We start from the raw sequence: 26,130 nt of genomic DNA, 5'->3' as shown, positions 1-26,130 counted from the left end.
AGTGGAAAAATAATCTCTCTTGAGAAAAAGCTATTTAATACAGCAAAGAACTACAAAGTAGAAAGTAAGTAGCATCAGAAAATCAAAAAGAAATTAGAGCAGCAGGGGGCTTCAAAATACAGTATGATAATAAAAGGCATCAGTGTTACACTTTGCATTATACAAAGACAGCATAGGGAAGAAAAAATAAGCGTTCACGTAAGGAAAAAAATGCCCAAAACCAAGAGCTAAAAAATAACTTCAGTAGAAGTGATGGTCCCATTTCCAGTTATATCCAAAAAACAAGAAACGTAGCACGAGAGTATTCAAGAGGCAAGTCACCGTGCTGTTCAGAAGCTGAGAGGAGGAGACACAGGATAGTGACAGAGGACATTACACTGTTCTTAAAAGACCTTCAGTTTGAACAGATCCTACCAGCTAACCAAACTGAACTCTGCCCTACCTCTCTTCTCTTTGCTTCCTGTGGCTACAGCCCAACAACAGAATTTAGTGAGACTAGGTAATCACTTTTTATGAGGTTTCCATCCCTACACCACAGTACATACACACCAAACCAAACAATTCCTGAACTGGCTTCAAAGATGCACTGAGTTTTCAACCATTACAAATATTAACCTCAACACCTGACAAAGAATAAAATAAATACTTACCTTTTTTTAGAAGCTAACAAGTGAAGCGCTGGAAGAAGAGTTACCACATCTACATAGCTGAACAGTGTGACAGATGAAATCAGAATTCCAGATTTCTTGGCTTCTGTTTCTATACTTCAATGACCACTGACCTACACTACCTTTGTATTTCTCACCTGCTTCTAGTTCCCTAGCTATTCTGATCTGTAAGGTAATCTGGTTATTTTACCTGCCGTTCATTTTCCTGCAGAGTCAAAATTAGAAAAAAAGAAATTAGCTACTACTTTTTTTACAAAAAGACCCCACACCTTTCTTTACCTTGGTTAATGCCAGATGAAAGACGAGACACCACATTTTTACATTCATTAATATAAATATTACCACATACAAGGTAACTTCAACTATGCCCTAGGAAGTTCGAATCTTAGATTTTACCTATAGCATCTCTGCCAAACAGCTGATAAAGGTTAATATTACTACTTGTGATATCAGCAGATTCCCTTTTACTCACATTACTGTAACTGTTTTTTGAGTTACCACCTCATCATATATCCACTTATTAACCCCAAAACTCTCATCCAATGCGGTAATACTGCTACCAAGGCAGACCAGACCCTTTTCCTTAGAGAACAGCCAAGTATCATCTAGAACACTTTCAGTCAGAAGAGTTTGTCCTGTTATTAAAAAATACAAAGAAATCAAACAACCCATCTTCTGAAGTTATATAAATTGCCAACTCAAAAGTAAAACCAAATATTCATACTAAAGAGGCACAAGAATCTTTACTGAATGAGTGCCATGAGCTTTAGAAGCAGTTAAGATTTTTATGAGCCCTTACACCTTGAAAGCGACTTTCCAAATCTGAACTGCATTAACCAGTGCAGTCTGTCTGCATGCCTAAGAACAGACAACTTCAGTTCCTTTGGTGCTGCTCACAACCTTTTTACACTATTGCCTGACAAACTAGCTGATCTCATTTTCGTTTACAATGATGCCAATACAAAACTCTATATGCAAAGGAACTACCAAGAATCAGAACTTTTTTTTTCCCTTACTCTCTTGCCAGGACACTGCAGTAAAGGTATTGTAGGACCCCTCCATTCCTATCATATCACCTTTAGGAAAAAAAAAAATCAGATCAGCAGTCACAGGAACAAAAAACCAAAAAGAAAAAGGAAGATAATGCTTTTTTTATCAAAAAAGGAGGAAATCTGAAAGTCATCATACACACTAGAGACAGAAATACTGGATGCCTTCACAAAACAATTACTCCAGACTTATTTTCCCCTTTTCAACTCACGGGAATTTAAATACCTTCCCCTCCTTCTCCCACCATGGAAGAATCTAGGGGTTCACACTGAACCCCTCAGAAAAAAAGACAAAATCTCTTGCCTTTGTTGAGCTCTCAGGTACCCAGTAAAGTTTTCAAATCCTGTGCCAAATACCAGAGTGCACATGAGTAGGCAAAAAGAAAGCATTTGGCAATAGAATTGGACATGCAAATAAACCAAGAAAAAATAACAAGGGGGGGGGGCAGGCATACAAAACCAGCTGTGCTCTATCACATAGAAGTGGAACAGGAAAAAGAGAAAATGAAAAAAATCTCTCCCATTTTAAATGTAAGATGCTAGGGGTACTATGCAGGGGAAAACATAAGTATTTTGCTTTGTTTAAGCCAGTATGGGGTAAATACACCTTCTGGTCACGCACGTGACATGTCACCCTTCCAAAGGTGTTCCACTGGGATTCCATACTGTTCCATTAACATTTCAAGCATCAGAAACTAAAATATATCACTAAGCACTTTTAAGCATCACTTATAATGTAATAAAACACACAGCTGTTCTACCTGCAAACTTTAAAAACAATGCTTATTACAAAAAAACACTTACTCTAGCTCATGAGAGCAGAGAGACAACTCAACCAACGTTGAAGAAAGGACATGAAACTGTCTTTACAGATTGATTCTCAAACAGGAGTCTACCACTAACACAAACCCATACTTGCAGTTTATTGTAAATGCCTTTGATCAGAAATCATAGATTTTTGCTTCCATTAAAACCCATGCAACTTAAGACAACACTCAAACACTAAGTATTACAGAGACGCTAACTGTAACACTCTGAGCGGTTGTTCAGCACAAGCAATAAAATACCAAAGGAAAGATGGATGCAAACATCCAAACTACTTCTTAGATGCCAAGGGCCTCCAGCATGGAGACAATCACATGACATTTCATACTGACAGAACTTCCACAGGCCTACTCTTTCCACTTCAAAAAACGCTGTGCAAGATCACTCAAGTCCCAGTAACACAGGGTGTGGGGAGCAGACAGAATCCTGGCAGCAACGCCTTTTCAGCGGGTAAAGCCCGAAGCGTGCAAAAAGCGCTCCCTGTGCCTTGGGAGGCAGCAGGCCAGGCAAGGTCAGCTCAGAAGCGCGGGGCAGAGTCCGAGACTGCCCAGGCCGCCGTACGAAGGCGGGGGGGGGGGGGGGGGGCGCACAGGCCGCGGCCCGAACGCGGCCGGTGCCGGCTGGCGGCCCGCGAGAAGTCGCGCCGGCACAGGCCGCAGGAGGGCATCGAGCGCCCGCCCCCGGCGCTATCGCGGGGCCGCGGCCCGACCGCGGAGCTCGGCGGCGGGCAGAGGCAACGGAGGCACCCGGGGGCCGCGAGCGGTCAGGACCTCGCGGGCCACGGCAAGCGGAAACCCGACCAGGCCGGCGGCGTAGGGAGGGGAGCGGGTGAGCAGCGAACGCCCAGCGCAGAGGCAGACTGGGGCGACGGGCACCGCGGCCCCACTCACCGGACTGGTCCCTGCAGCGGAGGAAGTAGCAGCGACAGGAGCCAGGCATTCAAAATGGCGGCGGCGCGGCCGCAGCACCGATACCGCAGGCGGAGGGATCCGCGGGCCGGCACGCTCCCCTCAGCCTCCTGGCCTCTACCGGCCGCGGGCGGGGGGCACGGCTACGGCGGCCTCAGTGGGGACAGCAGGGAGAGGGCGCGGCAACGGCGGCGGCGAGGCAACAGAGACCGCTGGCACTCCTTTTCTCGGCGGAAGCACCGGCGATGTCGGGATTGTAACGAGACATACGTCTGCACCGTGGCAGTCACTGATGACGTCACGCGTGGGGCGGTCCACCGCGGTGAGCGCTGTCCCATGGTGAGGCCGGGCGAGTCGCGCCGCCCGCAACCAGGGTTCCGCGGCGCGGGGCGCCCGGCGCCGGAGCCTGGTCCGCTGGGGACGCACGGAGCCCGCCCCGCCGCCCGGGAGGAAGGTCCAGCAGCTGGGCGGAGGCCAGCGGCGTTCGCGGCAGGAAGAGTGCTCTAAACCTGCCGGCTTCTTGTGCTCCTTCTTTTAAGTGTTCACTGGTGTCTCCGGGGACAGCGACATGCTTTCCTGACATCAGAGGCTCAGCTCTGCGCCTTTAACGTGGCCGCAGTCAGCAGGCACAAAAGCAGAGCATCTGACGAAGAATGGGTGGGGGGGGGGGGGGAGTGTGCTATTCTGAGACTAGACGTGGGATGGGAAAGGCCGTGCACTAACAGCAGCAAGCACCCAAAGAACGACTCAGGCTTGTTTTCCCATTGGGGAAACCAAACTGACCTTAGCAGTACGTGGATCAGCTGCTGCTCGGGCGTACGGTCACTGCTGTACAGACCCCGGCTCTGGACTTCGGAGTGGGAGAGGCTTAGCGTGTGACAGTGAAAGAAGGATCTCGAGAAGGAGATGCAGAGCCGGCCCCTGCTCCAGGCGCTTTTTCTCTCTGCACTTCCCGGGATCCGTTGTCACCTTAAAAATCAATGAATGACAAGAAACTGCATACTTGTAGGGGCTCGTTGGCAGCACCAAGACAAGCAAGAGACTGCCTGGAGTGTAGGTGCGAGACAGGACAAGGGGTACGTTCAAACAGAATGGGTAAGGCTGTGCAGAGGAAGCGGGGGCAGTCATCCTTCCAGGAGCGGCACCACGGGCTCCCCGCAGTGAAAACCAGGCAGGCCGCCGTGACTCCAGCGTACCCGGCTGGCCACCTGGGAACGTCCGTCCAAGGCGCACAAGGCGACAAACGCCTCACGTCCTTGCTTGAAAAGGACGCAGCTGCCTTCGGACGACTCGCTCTTTGCGACCGGGCACGTCCTTTATCTGCAGGATGCCGCTCCTCCTGCGCCGTGCCCCCTGCAGGCGCCCCGCCCAGCTGGGCCGAGGTCTCGCCGCAGGCCTGTCCTCCCGGTGGCGCCTTCCTCCGCCGGCCAGCCTGGCAGCACTCCCCGCCGCTCTGCGCTGCAGCCACCCCGCCTGGTTCTCCGCCAAGAGGGCCCCTGTGCGGAACGCGAACCTCGCCCGCGGGCCGCCGCGACGCGGGACAGCGGCGCGGGCCGGGCCCCGGAAGCTCCGCCCGGCGCCCTGGGGGCGGCCCCGCGGGGCGGGCGGTGGGCGTGGCGCCTCTAGGCCCGGCCGGGCGTGGCTGGTTGCCACGACAACCCGCGTTAGGCGCGCCCCTAACGTCAGTCCCGGGCGCCGCGGGCGCGGCGGCGCCACACCCCCTTGCCTACGAGTGAGACACTTCCGCCGCGCGGGGCGGTGCGTCATCGCCGTGCGCCGCGGCGCGGGGAGGGGTCGGGCCGGAGGCGGCCGCGGGCGGCGCCGGCGCTGATGGGGGTCGCGGAGGAGGAGCCGGGCGATGGCGGGTGAGCCGTGGGCTGCGGTGGGCACCGGGCGGGCCCGCCGAGGCGGGGCGTGTCTGCGGTGCCTTGGCGGGGCGGGGCGCGGCCGGGGCTCTGGGGCTGGGGGTGGGGCCGGCGACCGGGCTCGGGCGCCCTCCGTCCCTGTGGCCGGAGCCCCGGGCTCGGGGTCGTCGCCTTGTTTGTTCTCTGGGCCGGGGCACCCTCCGATCGTGGGGCCCCGTAGCGGCTCGGTGGCAGGGCCGGGACTCACGGCTCCCTCTGTTCCTGGTGCAGGTGAGGCGGCGGCCGGCAGCGGGGATCCGGGAGCCGGCGTGTGGCAGCCCCTGCGGGTGCCCCCATGAACAAGCGTCGCGGCTGGGGCTGCCGGAACAGCACGGGGCATCATGAGAGCGGGCCACGAGCGGAGCCAGGAGTGCCTTCCGCCAAAGAAGCGGGAACTTCCCGCCGCCAGCACCGGCGCCGAGGCAGGACAGGCGGGGGGTGCCCAGGCCTTGGGCGAGGGCCCCGAGTGGTCCCGGACAGCTGGGCCGGGTCCTGCGGGCCTGCGCTACGGCCCTGGCGAGGCCACAGAAGCGGTGGCGGGGTTGACGGTGGACCAGTATGGGATGGTCTACAAAGTGGCAGTGCCACCTGCCACCTTCTCCCCCACGGGTCTGCACCCCGTGGTGAATGTGAGCCCCCTGCCCCCTGCCTTCAATGTGACCTCACCAATAATCCAGCACCCAGGGGTGCCCTACCCTCCCATCCACTATGCGCAGATCCCTCCAACATCCCTGCAGTTCATCGGCTCACATTACACAGTGCCCTATGCTGTCCCTCCTGGCTTCCTGCCTAGTCCTCTCTTGTCTCCTTCCACCAATCTCACCACCTCTCATGTCCCCCACTTTGTGCCATATGCCTCTCTCTTCACGGAAGAAGCCGCTCCATCCCCCCAGACTACCTCTCCTACCCACACCTTCAACAAATCTGCTTCTGCAATCTCTCCTTCTGGCCAGATGCAGCACCACGCTGGGACCCAGCCATTAGATATTGCACCAGGTAGAATTCCTGTCTATTATCAGATGTCCCGCCTCCCACCAGGGTATTCAGCGTATGAGACACCTACAGCAGGTGGAAGCCCAGAGTCTCCTCAGCAAGACAGTCAGCTGAGTTCAGAGGTAGCTGCTGCCAATGGTGGACAGAGACATCTGGAGCATAATGTGGTGAGGAGGACCAGCAAGGCTGTGGACTCTGCCAACAGTAAAGCTGAAGACTGTCTGCCAGGGGCTGCAGCAGGATGTGTGGTCGATGGACAGTTCCTTTCAGGTTACCAGACGTTGGGAACAGAGGTCTCTGTGCCAGCTCACAGAAGCACCCCAGACACTGATCTGGAGGTTCAGAGGGTGGTGGGGGTGTTGGCATCTCAGGATTATCATATTCTGGCAGCCCAGAGGAAAGATGACCAGAGCCCTTTAAACCTTTGCCATAATATCCCTGATCAGCAGGGGGAGTCAAAGGACGTGCTGAGGAACACAGTGGAAAGGGCTGCTGCTGAGAAAAAACAGTCCAGGAGTCCGTATGTAATGTCCCCTGAAGAACCGGTTAGACAAAGACAATTAACCAAAGGAATGGTGGTAGCCAACGGCAAGCCAGTCCTGGTTCCCGTTGGATCTGAGCCCATCAGGTCTTCCACTTCAGAAACCCTGGTGAGGCGGAGCCCAGATGCACAGGCTCAAGGAAGCTTGCTTGAAAAGGACGCAGCCCAGCTGCAGCCACCCAGCTCCTCACACTTGCCCTCTCACTTCATGAAAGGAGCCATCATCCAGCTGGCTACAGGAGAGCTGAAGCGGGTGGAGGACCTGCAGACTCAAGACTTTGTTCGCAGTGCGGAGGTGAGCGGGGGCCTAAAGATCGACTCCAGCACCGTGGTGGATATTCAGGAAAGCCAGTGGCCTGGGCTTGTCACACTGCATTTTGTGGTTGGGGAGCAACAAAGTAAAGTGAGCATTGATGTGCCCCCAGAGCATCCCTTCTTTGTGTATGGCCAGGGTTGGTCCTCCTGTAGCCCAGGGCGGACTGCTCAGCTCTTTGCTTTGCCTTGTCACAGGCTGCAAGTGGGTGACGTCTGCATATCAATCAGTTTACAGAGCATGAATGGCAACTTCACTTCTCAGGCTAACTACCCTCTCACAGATCAGTTGATATCTACCAGGGAGAGATCTGAAAGAACAGCTCAGCAGTCCAGAGAACCATCTGACAGAGCTGCTGAAAGGAAGAGCCACACAGATAGGGACAGCGCAGCCCAGAGCTCTCATGCAGAACCCTCTCAGCCTGAGATTGTCAGTCAGCACAGCTGGACAGCCCCAGGCTTCCAAAGATACAGCATGCAGGCAGAGGAGTCTCGGTCCTCTCTGCTCCGTCCTTCTTTCATTCCCCAGGAGGTCAAGCTGTCTATTGAAGGGCGTTCTAATGCAGGGAAATGATCCCTTTGAGGCTGTAAGCTAGGGCATCCCCTGTAGGTGAGCCTTGCCATCAGGTGGAGAAATTGCACAGACTTTGTGACAGGTTCACCAGCAAGGCTGCTTTCTGCCCTGCAGGACTGGATTTATTCCAGTTCAGTGGCTGACCAGTTCCTCTTGGGGAATCAAGAGGGCTCCAGTGCCTCAGGGAGCAGCAACAGGCTAGCTGGGGTAGAGAACACGGATGTGCTCATGAGCTTGCAATGAGAGCATTCCAGAGGTTGGAGGCTGGGGCTTTCTCAGCCCTCCCTGAATAACTGATTCCCTGCAGGGCAGGGTCTAAGCATTCAGGATAGGTGGGGAGATGAGGAGGGCAGACATGGCTTAAGGTAGCAGATAAAATTGCTGAAGATTTTATTCCTCCTTTCTCATGATGGGGAGAGATGGGTCCCCATTGGAGTTTAGGGGGCTCCACTCCCAGTATCCCTTTTCTTCACACATGCACTTTAAAAGGACCGTTCACCGACGGAGCTCTTGAGGGCAGCACAGAGATGCTTCTCTGGTGGTTCTGTTTAATGTCTCTTCCACTGAATCCAACTGCTCTTTCTTCTTGCAAAGAATGTACAGATTTGAATGAATCACAGAAATTCAAGAGGAAGGACCAAAAGGATGGGTTTGGGTGTAGGTGAATAGGGAACTTGAGCACTTGGGATGGGACACAAGTTGGGATGGGAGATGCTATAAAATACATTTAATTAATTGCCACCAAATCAAATCTTCCCATGTTAACTTTAAAAAAATACATATCTCTTGAGCTTATAGCTTTTGCAGAGGCATAGCCTATTGGTGAATGGGGTTGGGTTTTTTTGGTTGGTTGGACTTTCGGTTTTGGTGTTTCGGGTTTTTTTTAAAGCTGGAGTAAAAGATATTTAGCATTCTCTAGGGAAGGATGGAAATACATCTTTTTTCTGTGAGAAGACCAACACTATTTTCTAATTAAATCAGAAGAAAACTTTCCAGATGGCAAATTCTTCCTTGCAGGCAGTTTCCTGAATAAGCTCTAGACAACAGATGAGTGTTTGTGCATATGCAGGCAAGGTACAAGTTTCTGCTAAGTGCAGTTCTATGATTAATGTAGGGACTCTAAAAATACCACAGCATCATAGGGCGTTTCGGGGTGGTTTTGTGTTAGTTTTTCTGATGCTCCACCTTGGAGTTCCTCTGTAGAACAACATGGTAAAATCAAGAGTAGTCTTTTTCATGGTGAGATTTAATACAAATGTATATTAATACCTTGTTATGGTAGTAACACTCCATTCAAGTGAAGGCTCCTGTAGTTTCACTAATTTGCCCTCTCTGACAGTGTGTTATGACACCAGTTATAACTGCTTAGCTAAAGTAAAAAATAGTCACTCTTATGTTGAGGATAAGAGTCTTCACTGACGTAACTTGGGTTAAGTATTCCTTGTATTAAGGTGCCCATCTCTGTGCTAGGACCAGGCTTTTGAGAGGTTTTCTTTTCAGTGTGCAGGTCCCTGCTAGAGTTCTGATGCTGCTCCTGATGTTCAGCATACCGTTTTCCATCTACCCTCTCTCATCTTCCTGAAGTTTTCTGTCAGGCCTGCCTGACTGCTGGGGCTCTGCTTCTCTCTTTCCCCAAATGGCTTGTGTGTCAGCACCTCTCCTCGGCATAGCCATCCTTTGGTCAGCTTGCAGTGGTGGTGTCTCAGGGCTGCTCTCCCGGAATGCCTGCTGTAACTGGTTGGCTTCAGTTGACTGTGTGACGGAGGGGTGCTCTGCCTGGGTATTAGGCAAATTAGAGCGTCTGCAGAATGTCCCTTCCATCCAGGCCATCAGTCCTGTTTTCCTAGCACATTGCTAGCCATTTCTGTTGCCTTTGAAATGCCTGCACCAGGAGGACAGTTTCTTTTCAGGCCTTGGGTGAGATATGCGCTACTCATGCCTTCAGTGTTTGTGCCTCCTGGAGGTTTCTCCAAGAAGGAGGATGCTGCCTGTATCACATGTAGCTCCCTCCAAATGACACACTGCTTCAGGTCTCATCAGCTGCATTTGAAATGTTTGGATGCAGCAGCTGTGGAAACAGATGCTGTTTTCATGGCACCATTTTGCAGTAAAATGTACTGTCTGGGCCCAGGTGCCTGGCCTCATCACCTTGTGTGTTTCACAGTTGCTATTCATTGGACTCTCCTACGCAAAGACCTCGATTAATGTTGGTTAGTACTTAATGTTTAGGATATCCAGGGTGTCTGTGGCCAAAGGCAGAAGACGGAGGAGCCCAAGTTCTCTTTCCTGTTCTTTTGCACGGTGCATGCGGAGGAATTCAGAGCTGTGGCAGGCAGCTAAGAAAGGAATCTTGCATACGTATGGCGTGTGAACATAGACAGGCTGGTTGCATGCATAGAGGGAATGTCTGAGCAGCTGAAGGGTGCAGAGCCCCTCATGCTTCTTTGAACACAGAGGTCTCTGTCTTTTAGAGAGAGGGTTTGGAGAGCCTGTCTTCTCTCATGTGTGTTACTGTAACTACTGCTCCTAGATCTCGGCTGCACTAAGCAGTGGTCTGAAAGGGCAGAAACTGATGTATGAGGCAAGATGCTGTGTGGTGAAAATAGCTTTGTACTGTAGGCAGCTGAAGGGCTGTGAAGGTGCTCACCATGGTGTTTACCTGGCCGCTGGCCTGGACTTTGGCTAGCTGTGCATTTGTTGAGTGCGGTTCTGAGCTCTGTGGAACAGGCCAGGGTGAATTTGACCTCGGTGCTTCTATCCAGACTCCCTGTGAGTTCCACTGTTGTGCATGTTTCAGCTGCCAGCTCTTCTATAGAAGCAATGGTTTGGGGCACATCTCATGGCAGGACATTGAGATGAAGAATCTGGGCATCTGGCTGCTGGCCTCACAAAGGTGGTGGGAAGAAGGGGGCCACTGGCAGCCCTCTAGCCCAGCTTGGCAGTGCTCGTAATCACTGGAATTTGTCTTTACTGGGTTGGGCTGTGTTGCTCAGCGCCTGTGGTGGTGGTTGTGTTGACCATTGAGGCTCTCCCGAGATAGGGAGTGTGTGAGACAGGCTCTGCTGTAGGCAGAAAGGATATAAATGAGCCCATGGAGGAGGCTTTTATTTCTTAGGTTTACAAGGAAAGGATGAGATAAAGCCAGGAAGACATTGTGGAATGAGATGATTATCTGGGCTTTTCTGCTGGCAGAGATGTGACAGGCTTCTCAGAGGAATATACTTTTTCCTGCTGCTATTGTGGAGGGGGGGCATAGCTGTGGTCTGTGCTACTCAGAGGAGGAGGCCTCCTGGCCTTGGTCTTATCCAGCTCACACTCTGTGGCAAGAGTCTGTAGGATGCAATAATGGGTGTCTGTAGCTATCTGTCCCATCTCATGAAACTTGCCTTGGGTTGGCTGCCCAGCAGAGGCCGGGCCTGTTTCCAGGCCCTGCATACACTGTTGCTCCAGGAACATGAGACTTGCTCCAAGCGACGAGCGCTCATCACTACCAGACTATGCAGAGGAAGCTCTGTCTGGAAAGAAGGAAGGCTGCAGAGGCCCCTCTGCCTCCCCTTTCCAGCAGGTGCGCAAGTATAATGCACTTTTCACATTAAGTGTCCCTGCCCCCCCACCCCCACCCTACACTTGAAGTCACTTTCCCCCGTAGAAAACTAACAATCCTTGTTACTCAGAAAATATTGTGAAAGAAACTACAGCAGCTTGAGTAGCCCAAATGCTAGTTCCTGCCCACAGCAGTACATGTGCCTTTCCCTAGTGTCACTCACAACTGCTCTTTGTCTTTCAGGCTGCCCTAGGGCCTGAAACTTTGCAGAAGCTGCTAATATGGCTACGAATGCACATTCTGTACAGAGTTTGGCCCAGGGTGTGTTCCATGTATGGCTTAAAATGCTGATGATCAAGGCCCTTCCACAGTCTTCACATCTGTCCACGGAGGACAGGACTTGCCCCTAACGTCCTTCTAGGCTGCTGCCACCCCACCTGGCAAACGCACCCATGCACATTCTAGTTGTTTTCCGCTCTCATGGCACCTTAGCACCAGGAGAGGGTCTGCCCATGCAAAGCAGAGAAACAGACGTGTTGTGTCGTGCTGGGGGAACCGGCTGGGCTGCCCTGAGGCAAGGAGGTCTTTGTAGATAAGTGCTGATCCCTCAACTATAATCCCAGTTATGTAATGGCTGTATTAACGTGTAACCGACCGCATTGTATCTAAAGCCTTAGAACTAGTCAGGTGCTCCCCTCCAACCTTGTTCCTGCCCCTTTCCTCCTACCTGATCTTTAACAAAGCATTAATAATTCTAAGGATAATCTCTATTTTGTTGTGCTTTTTTTGTAACTGTTTTAAATAAATCAATTTGTACTGTATATTTGTACTTTTGGTGAGATCCTTTTTCCTGTTTTACCATTTTAAGTCTGTACTTGGCTACACACAGATTGTATTTTTATTGTTAATGCTCTTATGAATATTGCATTTAACTTGTTGACTCTGTAAACACAGTATATATCTATATATATATCTATATATAAACCAATAGCTTTTCCTTTGGTGTTTGAGACTTTTTGCTTGTCTGTAGCCTTAGTGACCATTAGGATGTAGCTTCTCTGGTCTTATACAGAGTGATCTGGAGACTAGTGACAAGGGCAAGGTAAAGGCTGATAGATGGATTATAAGCCATAATTCTGTGTTCAAATACTTTTGCTTTTATATGATCTCTTTCTTGAACCCGTTGGAAAAACATTCAGGTGCCAGTGATGCTGCAGGGAAAGTTTCAGCTAGAGTTTGCAGAGTGAAGCTACATCTCTGCTGGCCAAGCAAAACACACAAGGTAGAGGAACAGCAAATACTGCAAGAAGCATGCTCTGTCGGTTCGAGTATGAAAATGGACAGAGGTAAGAATAAAAGTGAGAGATCGGTTCAGAGAACAAAGGAGGATACAAACAAGGTAACATGAAACTGAATAGATCCTTTCCAGATCTGGTGCCTTTTCCCAAGGTGAGAGAGGCAAGGATGGCTCCTGAATGTCAGGTCTATATGAATGGTATGTTAAAACAGCTTCTGTAAGGTGAGGAAACAAGATGTTACAGTGGCATGTGGAGGAAATTTTAGTGTTGAAAAGATTAAATGCTTGTTGTAGAAATTGTCCACAAGACTGTCTGTAAGGTTAGTTCATCATCATGAAAAAAATGCAACATTATGCACTTTGAAGGAAACTATTGTAAGCCTTAACTGGAGCGGTAAGGCGTTAAGGGACTTCAAAGTTTTTCAAACTGAAAAAAAGAGGGGAAAATCAGGTTTCTAAGTAGTCTGGCCAAAAGGGTTTCCTTCTATTTTAACTTTACTCTTCTGATATCAAGTAGGAGCCTTGTGGTCACCATTTCTGACTTCATGCAGACAAACAGCCATTGGAGAGAAGACAGTAGGTCCCAATGCATTTAGACCACCATGTAACTGTAGCGCAGATCTTAACTGGAAATGCTATGAAAGCAGTAGGGGTCTTCAGGCTACAAAATATAGATATGTGGCATACCAGTGTTTGGTGGGCCGACGTTTAGAAACCACAAAGCTACAGCATGCATTTTTAGATGCTCGTTCATGAAGAAGCCGTATAACGGACAGTGTACCACCCCTTTGCTCCCCCATGGGTCCTTCTGTGCTAATGTTTTGCCTTGTCCCATTTAAACATGCCTAGATTTAATTTCCATAGTTGCACAGTTTCATGACGATTTCTATTAGCAATGGGAACTTTTTCATATAGGTACAGACAATGATCACATTTCAGCTTGGATACCTCTTGAATAAACTAAAGAAGGCTTAAATTCCCTACCCTCTGGCAGGTTCTTCCAGACTCTTATTGTCGCTTTCCATGACTCCTCCTCAGCTCACCTTTTTTCCACATTCCTCTCATTGGTTTTGCTGCTGAGTGTGGAAGCAAAAGCAACACCTCTACCTGTGTGGTTCCGTTTACTAACGGTCCCCCCCTCACCCCACAGTGTTATCTGCAGTGAACACTGAAAATCACTGTTGGTCACAGAGGAATTTATGATGAGAATGAATTAACTTGAGTGCGATCCATGGTCCTAGATGAGCAGTGTTGCATTTGACTGTATTTAAATGGTGGAACAAGCTCAGCTTGCTGTGAAGTCACAGAGTCACAGAAAGGTTGAGGTGGGAAGGGACCAACCCCCCCCCGCTCAAGCAGGGCCACCTACAGCCAGCTGCCCAGGACCGTGGCTTCTGAATATCTCCAAGGTGGGAGACTCCACAACTTCCCCAGGTAACCTGTGCCAGTGCTCCGTCATCCCCATGGTGAAAAAGTGTTTCCTGATGTTCAGAGGGAATCTCCTGTGTGTCCGTTTGTGCCCGTTGCCTCTTGTCCCATCACTGGGCACCACTGAAAACAGCCTGGCTCCATTTGCTTTACGCTCTCCCTTTGGATATTTATAAGCATTGATAAGATCCCCCTCTCCCCCGCTCAAGCCTTTTCTTCTATAGGCTGAACAGTCCCAGCTCTCCCAGCCTTTCCTCACAGCAGAGATGCTCCAGTCCCTTCACCATCTTAGTGGCCCTTTGCTAGACACTCTCCAGTATGCCTCTGCCTCTCTCACACTGGGGAGTCCACAACTGGGCACAGTATTCCAGGTGTGGCCTCATCAGTGCTGAATAAAGGGGAAAGTGAATCCATACAGTACTAGAGAACTGACCTAACCTGTTTACCATTCAATCAACTCTTTCACTTGCAAACCTGAAATGCTGTTAAGTGAAAATTAACTTGTGAGTAAACCAGCAAACTTATTTGCTGCTTGCTTACCTCAGTCAGCCTTTCTGTTAGTGTTTATATGGGGTATCTTAGAACAGGAACTCAGTTTCCTCTTAGTTTTTCCATGGATGCTACTGCAAATAAGCACATAATGACAGTGTTAAGAGAAAGGGTGTGCACAGCCATTTCCAGGGAGATGACAGCCTCCTTTGCTTCCTTTTTATGGGCACAAACAGCAAGGCATTTATTCCTGGAGGAGCTGTGGACTATCAAAGTCCTCAGCTCCATAATTCATGCTGCAGTAAACAAGATCCCTTTTTAGTGAGGTAGGCTTTCACCTACAGCAGAACTGCAGCAGCCCAAACCCATCTGTGGGGCAAGGGTCCAAGAACAGCACAAAGCACAAAAGGTAAAGGGGACTAAATAAATGTGAACATTAATTTATTTTCCCTCTGTTCACAGGCTGTGACTTGGTCCCCAGAGCAGACTGTATCCTCAGAATCTGCTCCTACCAAGGCTACTTTGGCAGACTTCTCTCCACTCTGTTCTCCTCCCGTGTTCAGGAGAAAACCAGAACCATCTGTCAGGGAGAGTCAGCCTGGGACCTACAGCAGCCTCCTGAGTGTAGAAGCCTGCTAGTGCACCTGTGGCAGGTACAGCAGAGGTGGCACAGTCCTTGGCTGTAGCTTAATGCAGCGCACTGTTGCTCTGCTCCTCAAAGGTCATTTTTCCCAGCAGCTGGCTCTCCAGCTCCACATTGCTCACCGGCAGCTGGAAAAAGTTCATTTCAGCTGCCAAAGCAGCCATGGCAGAGGGGTCCTGGCCAAACTGTGCCCGGAGCATCATGTCCATTTTCTCCAGGCGCCGCTTGAGCCTCTTGGCCTCACGCTCCCGGATGAGCCGGGCCTGTCGTTTCTCTGGGGTCTCGTTTGCACGTTTCAGTCGCATGGCCTCCCGGTCTCTCTGCAGCCGCCGTGCCCGCTGTTCATCTGTCTCTTGCATGCGCTGCAGGCGCTTAGCTTCTCGATCCCTCATACGCCTCACTTCCCGTTCTTCAGGTGTCTCATTGTCCCGCCGGCTCTTCTTGGCTGTGCGTTCCCGCTCCAGACGCTGCAGCCGCACTTCCAAGGGCTCGTTCTGCCGACGAAGCGCCCACTTTCGCATGCCAGGTGTCTGTGCCTCCAGCAGCTTACGATAAGCAGCACAGTTGTTACACACTAGGAGGATGCCTGCAGGATACACAGGAGTGTGAAAGGCAATGTCTTTCCCCTCAACACTGGAGGGGCCCTCACTCTGCGGTGCTGGCAGGCGATCTGCACTGAGCACCTCTGGCAGCTTCTCACTGGAAAGCAGAAAGAGCAGAGAGTCAGAGACTTGGTGCTGATGGAAAAGTCCCCATCTCAGGGGGATGCAATGAACAGTGCCTCTACTACAGCTCATGACGGAGGCCTGTGCTATACCATTCCTGCCCACAAACATGTCTGAATTTCTAAAATGAAGCAACATCATATCCAGGGGAAGGAAGTGGGTTAGCCTAGAGCAGTATCTGGGTTGGAAGAGCACAAAAGCAGGAATTAGCCAGCAACTTGCTCCTCCCCATCAGATCTGGATTTTTCCTTTCAGCCCTATTCCACCAAATAGTCAGTGGATAATCTTCCACCAGGCAGGACACAAGCAAGGAACATTTTGGTGTCTGCCTGTAGTCCTGCTCTGGAAATGATGAACCCATCTGGGCATACAGACCTACTCTGGTGGATTGCTGGGCAAGGGAAGCAGTCTGTTCTCCAGTGACTGGAGACCCAGTGCTTTCTACACGGTTCTAGTTCTTCACAGAGCTAAGGAACATCCTTTTAGCAGCACAGCCTGTGGAGGTCTTAGCAGGTGATGCAGAGCTGCATGCAGGAAGTGATCAAGGGAATCTCACTCACTGAGGGTGTTCACAACTCTCTTACAGGCCTTAGTGGGTCCACAGCCATGACTTCTGTGTCATTTAAGGCAACCCACCTAATCTTTAATGTGGGTACCCTAGCCCACTCACCAGCCAGGGTGAACCTGACCTGTTGAACGTGGCGTGGCTGGTGAAGCGTGCTCCACACACTGCGCAGTTTGACAGCTGGTCCTCTGAGTGGATCAGGAGATGTCGCCCAAGGGATCCTGGTGAGCTGAGGGCTCTGCCACATACAGGACACATGTAGCTCTTGGCACTCACCACAGCTGCAGTGTGCTGCAAAATAACCACTAGGTTGTTAGTTACAAACTGGCCAGCTCCCTGCCCAGCCTGAGGCATGTTCAACAGACACAGCAAACCATTCCGTTCAGCCTCTTGGAATGGGAACACTTTACTGCTAAACCTCTGTCTGACAGCTCCTAGCCCAAGCTCAAGACATCTCAGGTATCACAGGTCAAACAGCAAAGGAAACCTTTCTACAGCTCCATTCCAGTGCAAGAGAAACAATTACGGCCGAAAGACTTAGACTGTAAGACCTGACCCTTGTTTTCAGAAATGCATCTGAGGAGCTGCTGTTGCTGGACAAAGCATGACTGGACTAACAGTAGGCAGGATGCTGGTGAGGAAGCGCTTAGATGGAGGCAGTCAGCTGGTGCAAGTAAGTGGCCATTTCAGTTCTGCTTCATTCCTTCTTTTACAGACTTTGATGTGCTGTGAAGAGAGTACTGACAATAAAACCTGTGAGATTCCAGCACAGGTTTTGTGCAATACAGGAATAATTTCAAATGAAAAACAGCTGTTTTCATGGGTGGGAACTGTGATAAAGGTACAAAATAAAGAACCGAGTGATTAGGAGGAGGGTTTATTATCTCACTGAAAGATGTAAAAATTGCTTCTGTGTTTAATCTGAAGGAACTGCTTGGTTTTAGCCTGCAACCGCTTGCAGAGACTGCCTTGGGATAGAGTTGTGTTTTCCAGATCTGCAGAGCAGTGCCTTGCTGATTGTGATCCTTGCCCCAGGACACCCTCTGGACACAGTTTACTGCTGTAAACTTCAATCACATCTTAGCTCGAAGCTCAGTTCTGTGACTGCAAAGACCAGAACAAAGCCACCCTGTTTCTGGATTTGGGGCTTAAGGCCAAAGTTATCCCACAGTTTGGAACCATCCACTACCTGGTACACGTGAGCAATGAGCTGCTCTCTGCTTCCACACTCCAGCTGGCAGAGGGGACACTGTGACAGTCCCAGCATAGGGTCAGCATTCAAACTCTCAGGCACCTACAGGGAGGAAAAGCCATTTTGTGTAAAGCACACAGATCCCCCCACACAGCCACCCCACCCTCCCTTAGTATCTACTCAAGACTGCAGGCAAGCCCTGACCAGATCAAGTGCTGTGTGCCCAGTCCCACTGGGGCTGGTTAGTGTTCTTGCAGTCCAAAACTTCCTTTATGTAGCCTCTGAGCAACACTCCTGCTGTCTCGGGGAGAACAGGCAGGGGTCTCATGGCCCCGCTTGCACCCGGGCTCTTGCCAGCACAGTGGCTCTGGTAGGCAAGGCCTGCTTTGTAGCAGAAGGGAAGGGGAAGTCAGCCAGAGAAAGGTACTAGAACTGAAGGAGAGGGACACACTCTGCACAATCATCTTGACCAGCCAGGAGAACAGCAATTTGTGCCTGCAATCAGCAGTCCTGTTCCTGGCAGCCCAAGAGATCTTTATGCCCTTTCCTCCTGCCAGGAGACATTGCTTGGAGGAATTGGGAGGAAGGAAAAGGTAAGAAACCATGGTGGGGACAGGAGGTGTTTAGACAGTACCCTTCTCTCTCCCTAGGAGCTAAGGTGAGTGCACAGCCGGTACACACGTGCCTCATTTTCTCTCATCAGTGGGGTTCCAGCCACAGGTTGTTCTGCATTCTCCAATTCTTTCTTCACTTTCACCACTGAGCCATCCTCCTCAGATGTATGGGAAGAAACTTCATCCTGAGTGTTTTCCTCATCATCACTGCCACCTGGAACATGCAGAACAGTTATTCCAAGAGTCAGAACCCTGAGGGCACTCACAGGCCTTAATTGTCCTGACCAGCATCACCTGGGGCCTCTACCCACACCCTCTTGAACAGGGGCTTCATTTAAACTCAGACTGGGGCACTTCAGGCCCTGAAGGGCTCTGTACAGTCCCTGGACTTGGCCTGTTAACCTGCTTGCTTGGCAATCACAGGCCATCAGCTGGACCCACTGCTGTTACCACCCTGCTCTGCTAAGCTGGCACTGCATCCCAGAAGTCAGGTCATTGCCCAGCCTGTGTTGTGGTGGTCCGTGGCTCTGGGCTTGCCTTCCCTTAGGGAGCAGCCTTGCTCTTGCTCTTTGCTGACACTAAGTCCTGCACAGGGGCCAAGGGCTAACCCAGAGGAGGAGTTGGGTAAGATGGTCTTCAGAGGACACCCCCCCAAGCTGTGCAGCACCTAGCCTCACCCCTTGTCAGAGTCTCCCCAGTCCACTACCTTGCCATTATTGGAAGGGGCAGAACTCACTGCTGCTGGAGTCAGGGTCTTGCAGTGGATGAATGGGTGGCCTTTGGTCCCCAAGAGCTCCAGGAAAGTTGTTTTTCATCATGGCTTGGCGGGCTTGCTCCTCCAGCCCTGCAAAGACTTGCTCCCCTGGCAGCCACAAGGACAAAGAGTCAGACTGGTGCTGTTCCATTGCTTTCACCACCAAGGCTTGCCAAAAACACAACAGGCGTGGGGCTGCTCAGCTGCACTGTGCAGAACCTCTGAAGTTACCTCTCTGGTTGCCTACCCTGCAACACCATCCTTTCGTACCCACTGACGCGAGTCCAGTCCCTGTGTCTAGAACAATCTCACTAATGGAAGTGTCCAGCATTGGGCTGCTCTCAGCATACTCTTTATACGCCACTCCAGCCACAACCCACCCCCTGTGAGACCTCATACATATGCCATATGTAGACAGGTGGCTTTCCCTGCTACCAACACACCTGCCAACAGAGCTATAGCACAGCTCTAGGCAGGGGCGTAGCCGCTCAGGGATTATGAGTATCCCAAATGAGGCATAGCGCTATATGGCTCTTCTAAATCATTAAGTCCTATTCCCTGCTATAGCTGGCAACTTGCACAAAAATAGTATCTCCTCAAGTGCCTGGCACCTCATCTGATCTCCATAAATGATACTAAAACCAGGGGTTGTCCTTGGCATGCTCTGTCCCCAAAGAACTGAGGACAAGCTGCCCTTCAAGAAGATGTTTGTGTTCGGAGCTGGTGTTCTCCTGCTTACATGATGGATAACTTGCTTTGCTACCTTGCCTTGCTCAGGAGTGGCTCTGCCTAGAATAACTCTCAGTGACACTTCATATGTTCAAAACAGAAAACTAAAGGAATGAACCCAGAAAGCTGAGATGCTTGTTTAGAATAGCTTACAGTCTGTTTTGTTGAAAGACACTGATCACTGTGCCATCGGAGATGGCAAACACACTGGAAGAAGGCAATTATTTGTGCTTTTCTGAAAGAAAATTTCTTACATCAATCCCTGCTAAGGAGAACTCTTGGTTCCAAAGAATAACAATAAAAAGCAACCAGTAGTTTTCATATTAAATCAAATAAATTACTTTGTTCCAGGTGTAGTCATGATTTGCCTCTTTCAGTGGATGAGCTGGGAGCACTTGAGACAAGGTGCTGAAGTTCCCAGTGGGCTAGCTTTTGGGTTAAATTTCTCAACTGATTTGTGAGTTCTCAAGAACCACTCAAAGCATAAATACAAAAATGCTAAGGAAGATGCAGTGCATTTTTCATATAAAACAAAAGCTTTCGGAACAAAATTGTATCTTTTAGTATAGGGCCACAACTGGCTTAAGTATAACCAGGGAATTGAATTTTTGACCCATTGAAAGAGCACCAGTCCTGTTACAGGACAGGTACATTCCCACATGCTAAACTGTTTCAGCCAGCTTTGCCCCGTATTCATACTCACACTGCCTTTCTGGTGCTTACCTCTTAATTTCTGGCAGTGCTTTAAAAAACAGTAATTTATGGAAGATTTCAAAGACCTTCAGAAGTTTCACAGAGAGCGTGGGAGAAGAGTTTTAGCTCCCAACATCCCCATGGAGGTTTCCAAAAGCATTTGAAGGCATTTATCATTCTGTTTCAGAAATGTGAGAAAAGTTGCTGCAGGGAAGACTTGAGAGCACAATCCATGGGGGCTGAAGAAAGGTGCTGAGCAGCAACCCTAAATCTATTTGTCACTGAAAGCAGCAGGTACCACCACGATTGCTGTGACTTGTGTACCCCCATCAGAAGCCATTCCAGCACTGAATGGTTTTCATAACCTAGAGTGCTGCTTTATGTCTGGACCACAACCTCACATTGGTGGGACTGAGATACAGCTTGTACGAACAGCAGACACTACAGAATTACAGTGCCTCTCCAAGAAGCAGATATCCACAAACCATCAGGATAAAAGCCCAGAGACCGTAAAAGCATTGCAAGACAAAGAGAAAGTATGGTGAAATGAGGAAACCTGTGGAACACAGGAGAGATGTAAAACTATAGTGGGAGACATGCTACCTGTGACAGTTACAAAACAGCATTCCCAAACACTAGTGGAAGCAGCTACCTGTTTGTTTTCTTCCCCCTTCCAAATGGCTTATGTTTCCACTGACCAGCAGCCTGGAGTCTAACGGCAGGTAGGTGCCTGCTTAGATACACAGACGATGCAGACGGTCTGCAGGATTTTAAAAGCCGTGGTCTTTATATGAGGTGACTGAAGAGGAAACACCTCCTCTCAGTTACACTAACATCAATCACAACAACCAAGAGTGACATGTCTGCCAGTGGCCTTTCTGTACAACACACACAAAACCAAGTTAGCATTGATTCAGCGCAGTGCAGAGCACTATCAGCTTACAGCCAGAAATGCAAACTGTTAACCAAACCAGCGCTGTTAGCAGACAACATCCTGTGCATCCTCCACTTGCCTCTATCTAAAAGGCATCATGGGATTGAGAAAGACAAACTTTTAAAAACGCTATCTTTAGCTTATACATAATTTCTTATGTTTTAAACTGTCTTCAAAAGAACTTAGGGAAGAGTGTCCTGTTCATCTACTGATGGACTAAGTCCTACTTCGATGAAGCTTTTGAGCTTTAACGTTTGATAGGTACGGGGTTATACTTTTATTGTTTCTGTACACACATGCTTACACACAGACACTTACACCCCCACCTCCACCCCACTGTGAATACATTTACATTCATTTGGAAAGCGAGTTAAGGCAGGCAACAGCTTTAGGATTGCTGCTATCAGTAAAGGATGTTATGCTCAATATTGAATTCACAGACTCTTCTCCAGAAGTTTCTTTATTAAATACAAAAAGGGCTGCAGGCTGACCACAACACCAAAACAAGTCACTGTATTTGTTTTACAAACAGCTAGAGATGTAGGACAGCGAAAGACCATACAAATGCCTCTGCTTTGCACTCCAGTTCTCCTCTCCATAATCCTGTGAACAAGTGGGATGCCAGGTGAGCAGCGGTGGAGGTAGGGGGCAGCCCTGGGGTACTGTGCAACAGGGGCAGATATGATTGCTAGGATCTGCTGGGGTGTCACCTTGGTAGTCAGAAAGGAATTTTTTCCTGAGCCCTTCCCTTCTTGAACTGTGTGAATGCAGGATAGCTCTCAGGTGTTCTGGAAAATAAACACACAAACAAACAACCCTCACCCCAAAATCCACAAAACAAAATCAAAAGAAACTGCATCATTCCCCTGTCTTCCTTCCTAAACAGAAAGGTCTCTCAGAGATGAGCCACTTTATTCCCTCCTTGTACAGCAATTTAAAGTCCCTGTTCATGTAGGTCTTCTCTGTGTTCCTTTCCTGGACCTGAAATTTGCAAGTCTTTCCACCACTGTGGATCTAGTCCACCTGCCCCATCGCTATTCTGGGTTGTCCACACTGCTGTAGTGGTTACTGAAATGAAAAACAACACAATTGAAAGAGTTAACAATGTCAGCCCACAGAGCCCTTTAAGAACCAAGGATTTTGATGCAAGTAACATTTCTGCTCAGTTTTGAATGCTGGGTGCTATTTCTTGTAAGACACTTTCTCTTCAAACTGGGAATATTACAGACAGCAGAATTCAAGGAACACTGAAGAGCACAGAAAGTGTGTGTATCGGAGAGAAGAGGAAGTAGAGGATTAATGGGATATTGGGAGCATGGTAAACAGAGCTAGGAAATGGGAATTAATTTGACTGACAAAAGATGTTCTCAGGAGTTCTAAAATAAGCATCACTTGCAAAGGGTACAAGTAATAGAAAGAAAAACAGGTTACAGGACAGCAGGGAGAGAAAATAAAAGCACACGCTAACACCTGCAACTAATTCTTGCCAAGCACAAGAACAGCGAGTAGCCCATAACTGATGGAGTGACAGTGCAGCAATGGATGGGCTCGAATGCAAGATCAGATGAATTGCTTAGAAAGATTTTATACTTTAGACTCTAGGAGAAAATAAAGACCAATTGAACCAATTAAGATATCTCCAGAGGAACGACATTGTTGAACAATACAACTGCATTGTATTTTTCAATTCAATGTGGAATGGGCAATGCAATAAGTATACTTCAGTATTACAGTTTTATTTGTTACCACTTTGTCAGGTGTAAATGTTTTTCATGCACTATGTGGCAAAACAAAATTAAATTATTAAGAGCCAATTATGTGCTGCAGCCCTGCCAAAGGCGAAATGACTACAGGTAAAACTGTAGGCCTGGCCACCATGCACAATGAGACTTTTGTGATAATAGTAATTTTTATCATTGTTTCTGTATTCTTTTGAATTTCCTTACACATCAACTTCCATTTAAAACTATTTTGACTTGTAACCACACAACTTCTCAGCCGGTCACTCTGCACACCAAACAAAGTGATTCTGCGCTAAGTGAGGACAGCAAACTACGTTGTTGTGAGAGCAAGGTTAAATGAGGGCCATGCCAAGTCTGGGAGGTAACCCTGGAAAGAGGCGGTGCTGAGCAAGCCAGGGAGATGAGATCTGCAGCTGTCACTTGCCTTAGTGAATCCAAGAAGGAAGACGGAGTGGCCATGCAAGGAAGGAGGCACCATCCTCCCACAAATGTGTCCCGTTAGATATTCACAGTGGTATTTATGTAAATCCAAAAGGCACTTCCCCAGCCCCACAGCCTGACAAATCAGACCCCAGCTGCAGACAACTGGATAAAAAGCTGCATACCTGCTGTCCCTTTTATTCCTCTCCTCCCAACCACTTCAGTCCCTGTGAAGAAGTCTCAGTAACGTGTCTGCTATGTTTCAGCCTGACTTCTCATTCTGCTGGCTCACCCAGTTCTTGGAGCTGATGCTCTCTCCGATTATCCTCGTCAGTGCACTGCATGCCATTTCTGGGCCCTCCAGATACACAGCAGGCTAGGTAGACAGAGAAGTCCCAACGATTTGGTGGTGTTCATCATAAGACAGACAAGATTTTCCATCCCAAGGTGGAGACATCACCATTGACATGTTTCTTGCATCTTTCGGTCCCCTTATTTTCTTGTGGTCCTACTTGCTGCTCCTGATGGCTCCTGTTGAACAGTTGCTCTGTAGCAATGTACCACATGTAAAGGAGGTGAACAGGTCCCAGAATTCCTCTCTATGGCATACCAGATGCCATAACCTCAACCTCATGCCCGCTGATAGCATGTTTGTCAGATAGCTTCCCCTGAGACCAAAACTGGAGACACAATCACTTGTATTGCAGATAAAAAAGCAATGTTCACTGTGAAAATAGTGCACAACTGAACTCCATAATATGTATAGTTCTGTATATAATAGTACAAGCTTCTGAAGAACATAACCCTTACGCAGTGTAGTGCAGAAAACAGCCCACTAAACACCATGGAAACTCTACCTGCACCACTAGAACTGTTGTACCCCTTGGTTTCCATACAGGAGAGACCGTGGCTCTACACCAGGGGAGATGGCGCAAGTCCATGCCTTATGTAAGTCTGATCTAAATGGCAGCAATAGTATCTGGGCGCTCTCAGAAGCAAGTGTGTGTGGACACAAGATGTGTTACTAGCATCATAAGACAGCACACAGGACATCAAATTTCTCTACAGAAGACAATTCCAAAGTCATTAACGTATTATCGGGCAAATCAAAGCTATACTCTGCCCACTGTTGAACCCAGCACCCACAAGCAGGAATTGGAGAGCACAAGTCAGCGCAGATGCCAAAAGCCACACCTCAAGACTCTTACTCTGGCCAGCAAGGAAAGCTTTGTCAGCTCTCCCATGCCTAGCTCTAGCAGCCAATGGGGCTTTCAAGTCCTAGACAGAGATAATTTTCCCCAGTACACTCACAGAGTGTGCAAAGGGTTAGGTAGGCTATATCACAATGTGTTTTCCTCTAGTACAGAGAACAGCATGCATAGATTCCTGTTGCCATACCCATACAAAAAGGCAGCACAGAGAAACAGAGACATGCAAGCCAGCAGCAAAGTGAGGCAGTGTTAGGGCTGCAGCATTCAGCTCTGTGTCCCATACTCCTGACAGCTACTACAGCTTAGCAATGCCTAGGGCCCTCTCATCAGCCTTGATATCACATGTCTACAGAAGTGGAAATTTATTTTCCTCATTCCAGCCCAAATTCCAAACGTGTCTCCAGCCACAGAGCTGGGTGTGTACAAGGGCATAGCTTCAGTCCCTCCAACTTCCCTCTGCTGCAATCAGTCAAACAAAAGCCATATATGTGCAGTTTCCCCTGCAGTCAAACATCCATACGTGTCTCCTAGCTCCACTAACATCCCGCTGTAGCCAGCACAAGAAGTGTTGATGTACAGCATCTTCAGCCCTTACACTGTCAAACAAATGCCAGGGTCTTGACAATGCTGGAGAAAGAGAGATCTGCCTTACCAGCTCAGCTCAAGAATGATCTGACAGATAGCATTTATCTGTCCAGTAAATTACTTAGCCACTGCCCATTCCGTGCAAGGAAAGAGCAAATGGCTTTACTTACATTACCTGGTAGGAAATTGAGGTACAGTGAGCTTAAGTAACATGCCCAAGGCCAGTCGGTTGAGTCTGTGGTAGGGCAAACATCAGAACCCAGGACTTTCTAGCTTTCAGCCACACACTCAAACCACCTTGCCTAGAACTTCCTTTGCTACCCAAGAGCCCTGAAGTCACATTTCTTAGCATACTAACTTGCACTTGTGACAGGGTGAATGCAAAGCACAGCTACAGTCCCTGCACATACACACCTACCTTTACAACACTAGTTGTTTGTTCAAGCCTATCACTGTCCTGCCATGCCAGGACGCAGCCAGCTCCCCCGATGCACACAGTTTCTCTTCTTACAGTCCCCAAGATGAAATGTGAATAACCACCATTCCCCCACAAACTGTAGCTTTTCATCATTCCCCTCCTCTCTGTCTCACTCCACAACAATCCAGTTAGGACAAGGATCCCACAATGCTGTGTAACATAATACTCACAGTGAACTTTGTTAGGAGTCGTCTGTTTCCGACGGGACATGCTTCCCTGACCTGGGAGCACAGAGTGTTCGTTCCCTCAGCAGAGGGCTCACCTGAGAAAAGAAGAGCCTGTCACACACCCCACTGGCACTTTCTGAGCCTCT

The 26,130-nt window shown here is 49.2% G+C and overlaps 2 protein-coding genes across 4 annotated transcripts; one reads left to right on the top strand and one right to left on the bottom strand.

Moving 5' to 3' along the window:
• Nucleotides 1-5,695: 5,695 nt before the first annotated feature.
• Nucleotides 5,696-7,774, top strand: ATXN1L (ataxin 1 like; the record flags this gene model as incomplete). The annotated part of the gene is made up of 1 exon (XM_082005915.1): nt 5,696-7,774. The coding sequence occupies one exon, from the start codon at nt 5,696-5,698 to the stop codon at nt 7,772-7,774; it is 2,079 nt and encodes a 692-aa protein (XP_081862041.1).
• Nucleotides 7,775-15,088: 7,314 nt separating this feature from the next.
• On the bottom strand, nt 15,089-26,027 carry ZNF821 (zinc finger protein 821; the record flags this gene model as incomplete). 3 transcript variants are annotated; one of them, XM_082005561.1, is made up of 6 exons in its annotated part: nt 15,089-15,874; nt 16,590-16,756; nt 17,655-17,759; nt 18,337-18,485; nt 19,008-19,133; nt 25,988-26,027. In XM_082005561.1, 6 exons carry the CDS (start codon nt 26,025-26,027, stop codon nt 15,220-15,222), a joined length of 1,242 nt encoding a protein of 413 aa, XP_081861687.1. In that variant the 3' UTR covers nt 15,089-15,219. The 3 variants fall into 3 exon arrangements, with proteins under 3 accessions (XP_081861687.1, XP_081861688.1, XP_081861689.1); XM_082005562.1 differs by having other exon boundaries at nt 18,343-18,485; XM_082005563.1 differs by lacking the exon at nt 19,008-19,133 and having other exon boundaries at nt 18,337-18,478; nt 25,984-26,027.
• Nucleotides 26,028-26,130: the final 103 nt, after the last annotated feature.

The sequence above is a fragment of the Phaethon aethereus genome (assembly GCF_964289735.1).
Source record: "Phaethon aethereus genome assembly, chromosome: 13".
Classification (NCBI taxonomy): Eukaryota; Metazoa; Chordata; class Aves; order Phaethontiformes; family Phaethontidae; genus Phaethon; species Phaethon aethereus.
Note: the sequence above shows the minus strand (reverse complement) of the source record. Positions and strands in the feature narration are given on the sequence as shown.